The sequence below is a fragment of the Haematobia irritans genome, unplaced genomic scaffold, assembly GCF_050003625.1.
Source record: "Haematobia irritans isolate KBUSLIRL unplaced genomic scaffold, ASM5000362v1 scaffold_6, whole genome shotgun sequence".
NCBI lineage: Eukaryota > Metazoa > Arthropoda > Insecta > Diptera > Muscidae > Haematobia > Haematobia irritans.
The window spans coordinates 550,763-558,322 of record NW_027445819.1 but is presented as its reverse complement, the minus strand read 5'-3'; the positions used below and the strand labels follow the sequence as shown (position 1 = coordinate 558,322).

General features: G+C 40.9%; 1 protein-coding gene across 1 annotated transcript; it reads left to right on the top strand.

Annotated features, from left to right (window-relative positions):
- The first annotated feature begins 6,903 nt into the window (after window positions 1-6,903).
- Window positions 6,904-7,314, top strand: LOC142242638 (histone H3). Its single transcript, XM_075314203.1, has one exon. It carries the CDS (start codon window positions 6,904-6,906, stop codon window positions 7,312-7,314), a length of 411 nt encoding a protein of 136 aa, XP_075170318.1.
- The last annotated feature ends 246 nt before the right edge of the window (window positions 7,315-7,560 follow it).

Sequence of the window (7,560 nt, the reverse complement as noted above, 5' to 3'; positions counted from 1 at the left end):
TATGGCCAATCTTTTGCCACCAGCAACAACTGGGGCACAATCTTCTGGAAACTTGTCATCCTCCAATTCAACCATGATGGATGACTACAGCAGCGAAGAGTACGCTGGAAAATATATTGTAAGCGATGTAATTCTCCCTAACCAGTTAGATGAATCCACCGACGGCTTCCAACCTGTCGAGAGGAGGAAAAGGAAGAAACAAAAGAAGAAGGGAAGCTCAGATGGCGACTCTGGAAATGAGATGAAAAATATGCAAATACTGATCAAGAATTTGCAAACAGCGCTGAAACAATCAGAGTATGAGAGAAATCAACAGGCTCAGAGAATTCTTACCCTCGAGCAAGAAATAAAAGCCATAAGAAAGACGGAAAAACCTGTGGATGTTATAAAACCATCTGCACCAAGTGTTTGTTGGGCATCGGAGGTAGCTGATGTACCTGAGGAGACACGTGCAAATAACAGCAACCTACCTAAAAAGGAAAACCCAAATGGCAAAGGCGCCATCCCAAAGGGTAAAAAGGTTTTCCCAGAAAAACAAAACAAGAAGGACAACGGCCTACCTACGGCCCAAGAAACACCCCAGACCGCAGCTGCAAAACCAGCTGTCACTATAAAAAACCCTAGAGGTAAATCCTTGCCTGCCATAACTATTTATGACGCAACTGTAAGGGAAATTGCAACCCTAATGAGGTCAAATTTCCCAAATGATGTATACGAAATAAAATTCATCAGGAAAAACCTAATCTCCCTGCGAATGAGAGGACTAATTCATTATTCTAAGGCGAAACAAATGCTGAGTGAGAGGAAATATAAATTCCACACTCACACACCGAAGGAGCTCATCCCTTACAACGTTTTAGTAGAGGGACTATCAGACGAATATACCAAAGAGGAAGTTGCTAACTTCCTCCAGGAAAAAGCCGACTTTGCTATTGAAGTCGTCTATACAGCCCCGTTAACTCCAAGTAAATGGATACTCAGATGCTCACGGAACACTGATATTGAAAAACTATACAAGATAGACAAAATTCTTGATTGTATAGTCCAATTAAAGAAAGACACAAAGGAGAGAGTTCCACAATGCCACAATTGTCAACGCTTTGGACACGTTGCATCCAACTGTGGTATGCAATACAGATGCGTGAAGTGTGCACAACCCCATGGTCCTGGAAAGTGCAGCATCCCATCCAAAAGAGCAATCGAGGAAAACCCGGATATGCAAGGAATTGCTTCCCCACAACCACTTCATTGTGCTAACTGTGAAGTTGAAGGTCATGCAGCCAGCTCTCGGGATTGCCCAAGAAAGAGAGCCATTTTGGAGAAAGTAGCAGCTAAGAAGGAAGCCGCCAAAGAGAAAATGGTGAACCAAGCAGCCCGCTTGACTCGCCAAAGCATATCATATGCAAATGTTGTTCGCCCTACAACCAGCAGAGCAGTAACAAATGCACAAATACCAGCAAGACCATCAAGGCCCATCCATGCTGGAAATGAAGCCATTGCAAGTGGAAGGAACATCCATGGTGATTGCGTAGCCTTCTACGGTAAAGGAATTCTGGAGGTTATGAAGGATATCGACGCCTTTGCTCCTCAGTACAAACAATTAGAAAATGCAGAAGGTAGAGCCAGTGCTATTCTGGGGCTACTCCTACATATGAAAGGATTTTAAATGTTGAAGTGCATCTTTTTAAACGCAAATTCCATCGTCTCAACAGTGAAACGACACTATACGAAGATCTTCCTTGATAACCATGATGTCGACGTTCTTCTTATGGCAGAAACAAAACTGTCACAACGGCATGTCCTGCAAATTGATGGTTACAGCATCTATAGGCAAGACAGGGCCAATAACAGTTACCATGGAGGCGGCACTGCAGTTTTCATCAAAGACAAATACAAAAGCGAAAGGGTCCCCCTGAGCACTGGAAGAATCGAATCATGTGGAGCGAAAATCTGGACTGAAGATGGTAATGTCATCTTCTTCGTCGCAGCTTACATACCACCATCTATCACCATTAACACTGCCGACTTGGACCCACTAGTCAGGCTATGCTCACAAGGCGAAGTAGTGGTTGGAGGAGATTTCAACGCCAAACATCCATTTTGGGGTGGCCAGGAGACCACGCATCGTGGAAATTTGATTGCCAACTTTATCCTCAGCTCTGCGGATCTTGGAATCATCGCTGCTGATCGACCCACTCGTCCAATAGGAACGGGAGGCACATTCGTGGATTTCTTTATGATTTCTTCAGGAATTGACATCCCTCAAGGCTCAACTTGCTCTACGACGACATTTGAATCTGATCATAGAGCCCTCATCATCTCCTTTGAGACTGGTGAAGTTCAACCACGTGAAGTCAAAACCCAGTATAACTTTGACCGAACCAACATTGGGCGTTTTCGTCATCACCTACGAAGAGGTCTGCAGCAGCACCAACTCCCAACAGACAGAGTGGTCAGCGCAGCCGAAATCGACGACTGTGTTGAAGGCCTTAATACAGCCTTTAAAGATGCCATGGAATCATCCATCCCTAAATACAGAGCCAATGATACTCAATCAGGACTTCCCCCTCGTATCATAGGATTCATGAATGAAAGAAAGAGACAATGCCGCCTACTTCGAAGATGCTGCGATGCCTCCAGGATTTCTATTATTAGAGCCAACATCAGAAACATCGATACCATCATCCGATGTGCTGTACAATCGCATGAAAGAGAGCGCCTTATCTCTAACCTGAGCTCCATCAGGGTGAATAATAGGACTTACACCAAAGTGAAGAAAGCTGCCGGCCTTACAAGAAAAGACCCCATTCGAGATCTGATCAACGCCACTGGAGAGTTAATCACCAGCGACCTTGACAAAGCGGAAATTCTGGCTGAACACCTACAAGGAGCCTTCTCGCCAAACGACACCATTAGTGAACCTCTGCGCAATCTTGTTGATATCTCCGCTAATGAAATGAGCAACAATCCACCTCTCGTGGAATTCAGCAATTTCTTGAAAGCCGACGCCTCACTTATTGAAGACCCCCGCCTCTGGACCTCATCTGGTTTTATAAAACCTAAGAGAATCGCCAATGTCATTAAGCGAAAGCGAGCCAAGAGATCATCAGGAATCGATGGAATCCCAGATGTCGTCTTGAAAAAGACTGGAAAGGAAACACACGAATTCCTGACCACCCTTTATAACCATTGTATCAACAATGCCTATTTTCCCTTGGCATGGAAGAAAGCCATGGTCATACCTATAAGGAAACCAGGATCTGACGCCCAACAAGTATCCAGCTACAGACCCATATCACTGTTACCCTCTTTTGGCAAGCTCTTCGAACATTTCATCCATGAAATGATCCAAGATGCTGCTGAGGACCGAAATCTGCTGAAGGACTGCCAATTCGGATTCAGACCCAGCCTATCCACCGACCATGCTTTGGTGACGTTTTCGGATTATATCGTAAACGCCTTCAACCAAACAAAAGGAGCCATTGCTGTTGCCTTAGATTTTTCTAAGGCATTTGACTCAGTATGGCAGAATGGAATCATCTTCAAAATGAGGTCCCTCGGATACAGTGATAGCATTTGCAGCATTGTGGCAAGTTTCCTAGCTAACAGGACATTTGCTGTCAACGTGGGCGACAATACTTCCAACTGGAGATCAATAGTAGCCGGTGTACCTCAAGGATCTATCCTAGGACCAATGCTCTACAATATCTTCATGTCAGACATCCCCGAACCACCACCTGGTGACCTTCTCCTTGTATATGCCGATGATGTATTAACAACATTTTCTGGAAAAAATGCCGTAGAAACTCAGAGAAGACTCAACGAGTACTTGGGTACTCTGGAAAACTTCTTCAGCAAATGGGGATTAAAACTCAACGTGAATAAATGTACTTCAGTCACCTTTATTGGCAAACGTACTCATTCATCCTACCGGCGATTCACCCCTTCCATAACCATAGGCGGAGAAACCATTCAGCAGAAGCAGGAGCTGAAATATCTGGGAGTCATATTTGACAGCAGATTTACATTCACCAACCATGTGGATTATATAATTCTGAAAGCCAAAAGGATCTTTTTCGGCTACTATGGCATTCTAAAGATACGCGGAGGACTCCCTACGGATGTAAAATTACTTCTGTACAAACAAATCATTAGGCCTGTTCTAGGTTATGCGTTCCCCTCATGGTTCCACATAACCTCTTACAAAATGGAAAAGATACGCATATGGGAAAGGAAAATTTTGTCTTCCTGCCTTGGCCTCTACTGCAGAAGAAGACCAGATGGATCATATAGAAATCCTCGCAACTCCCTAATTTATGAGAAAGCCAACACCCAGAGAATCGATACTCTTCTCATGGAAAAAGCCCTAAACTTCATAGAAAGTTGCAATTATTCAAGGAATCGCCTAGTACTTGAAACCCTCTCAACAGGATCTTCTAGGAACATTATTCCCGACACATATTTCTCAGCAACATCTCTTCCTCTCCTTAAAGATGGTGGATACCTTTATGACAATGACGGCAAGCTGTTATTCTACCACAGAAGACGCTTTTCCCTCTCCTTTGAAAACACGGTCTACAACACTGCTCAGTGATGTCGCCTCAAGGAATTTGTAAATACTTGTATATATTCTTAGTTTTAAGTTCTTAGTTTTAATTTTCCAACATTAGTTTTAAGAAACTTTGAGTTTAGCCCTTTTTTAGCTTGTCCATCTTTTTGGGGCATTTTTTAACGTAATTTTTTTAAATTTTTATATTGTGATTCACTCGTTCATAGTCCAACTATAACGACAATTTTTTGCCTTAACTTTGTATGCTTTTAACACCCATTTGAAAGTATGTTTATTTACTGTTTAGTTTTTAGAGTAGACCATCTCTAGTATTAAGGATAGAATGTTTAAGGACTTAAAAATGGTTAATAAAAGACATAAGAAAAAATAAGGCTTCAATTCCCCGTCGGTCGTATTCATCGTCTTTTGCGCAAAGGCAACTATGCTGAGCGTGTTGGTGCTGGAGCTCCAGTTTACTTGGCTGCTGTGATGGAATACTTGGCCGCTGAAGTTCTTGAATTGGCTGGTAACGCTGCTCGTGACAACAAAAAGACAAGAATTATCCCTCGTCACTTGCAATTGGCTATCCGTAATGACGAAGAATTGAACAAATTGTTGTCCGGTGTCACCATTGCTCAAGGTGGTGTATTGCCAAACATCCAAGCTGTTCTCTTGCCCAAGAAGACCGAAAAGAAGGCTTAAATTATCTACAAGAAAATGTAAATACAGACCATCGTATCTCTATCAAACAACAATCCGTCCTTTTCAGGACGACAAAACATTTTTAAAAAGAGAAAAAATATTTTCAAACAATATAATTTCATACATACTTTTTTTCAGTAACAATAAAATTTACTATAAAAAAATTATATGAAGATATATATACATATATTTAGTTTTCATCTGTTATGACATCGAAAAATTTCGTCACTTCATTTTTTCATTTTGTTCCTATCTAATGTCATTTATTCCTAATATCGAAAAACAACAAATTCCCACCAATTTCATTAAGAGAGCATTCGTTTTCTGAGCCGAAGTGTTTTTATTTTCATCTGTATCAACTCTGATTATTTACTACATATGTATCTTTTGTATGCTTTGGCAAAGCCGAAGTCTAGTAGGATCGTAAGTGTTCGTAACTTCTAGCGGGAAGTTGCAAATAGTTGATGACAGAGAAAGCTGTTTGTATCAATACATACATAACTGATTTCTGCAAAAAGAGAGTAAGAACGTCACGCAAAAGAACAAATAAATGACACTAGGATCGAGTACAGTGCAACATAGAATCATTTTCTTTGATTTCTGCAAAAAGAGAGTAAGAGAATCATAGAATCATTTTCTTTGGGGAATGGGACGAGAAATGACATATAGAGAATTGCATATATGTTTCGTATGTATTACATTCGTAGTGTTTTTCTTTTGTAGCGTATGTCATGTTTTTCAAGTGCCGACGGCAGAAAAATAGCATAGTAGTCGCCTTTGGTAAGTCCATACATAATTGTTTCATTGGGTTAGTAACAATGTTTTGCCGACGGCAAACCAAATGTTTGTAATTTTATTTAAACCAAGTAAATTTAAAATTTTATTATTAAAATAATTAAATAAATTTGTAACAAGATGATCTCTTTTGTAAATATATTTTGTGGTCCTGAAAAGGACCGATTGTTTTTGTATTAAAGTATTTAAATATTCTCCAAATAGCGTCAAGAAAATGTTTAACCGCCGAAACCGTACAAAGTGCGGCCTTGTCTCTTCAAAGCGTAGACGACATCCATAGCGGTGACGGTTTTACGCTTAGCATGTTCGGTGTAGGTGACAGCATCACGAATAACGTTTTCCAAAAACACCTTGAGGACACCACGGGTTTCTTCGTATATCAATCCAGAGATACGTTTTACACCGCCACGACGAGCCAAACGTCTGATTGCAGGCTTGGTAATACCTTGGATGTTATCACGCAACACTTTACGATGACGTTTAGCGCCACCTTTTCCCAAGCCTTTGCCACCTTTACCACGACCAGTCATTTTTCACTTTTAAATTTCACTTCACGAATGATGCACAAGAACTAATACTGTTCCGCAGCCTATGCGCTTCTATTTATACAAAAATTCCTTGAAATGCTTACTAATATTAATAACACGATCTACCCTCGGGTTCGTTCGTGTATACTTCGTGTATATACAGGCAGCTGTAAGATACAATATTTCAATCTTTCCCCACACACACCCTTAACTAACAGTTTGCGCGCTCAATTTTTCTATAAATATGCGCGTTCATGCTCGGCACACAAGTAATAACGTTTTGACAGTGTTTGTGTTCATATCTTGTGAAGTGAAGAATTAAAGTGAAAAATGGCTCGTACTAAGCAAACTGCCCGTAAATCTACCGGTGGCAAAGCCCCTCGTAAGCAATTGGCTACTAAAGCTGCTCGTAAGAGTGCCCCAGCCACCGGCGGTGTCAAGAAGCCCCATCGTTTCCGCCCTGGTACCGTTGCTTTGCGTGAAATCCGTCGTTACCAAAAGAGCACAGAATTGTTGATCCGCAAATTGCCTTTCCAACGTTTGGTTCGTGAAATTGCCCAAGATTTCAAAACTGACTTGCGTTTCCAGAGTTCTGCTGTCATGGCCTTGCAAGAAGCTAGCGAAGCCTACTTGGTTGGTCTATTCGAAGATACCAACTTGTGCGCTATCCATGCTAAGCGTGTCACCATCATGCCTAAGGATATCCAATTGGCCAGACGTATTCGTGGAGAACGTGCTTAAATTTTTGACATATTAAAAGCCAACTTTTTTTACAAAAACAATCGGTCCTTTTCAGGACCACAATATTTTTATAAAAAGAGAAAAAATTTTTTCAATACTTTACAGTTGACAAGAATTTATTCTTAATTATTTGATATCAATAAAATATATTGCATTTGTGTTTTTTTTTTTGTATTAGGTTGGATATGAAGGGAATGTTGATATATGATGTAGATTTTGCTTTCCAATGGTTTTACATTTTTTCGT

Coding starts and splice junctions, on each gene's coding strand:
- LOC142242638 (XM_075314203.1), top strand. CDS start 6,904: ATGGCTCGTACTAAGCAAACTGCCCGTAAATCTACCGGTGGCAAAGCC.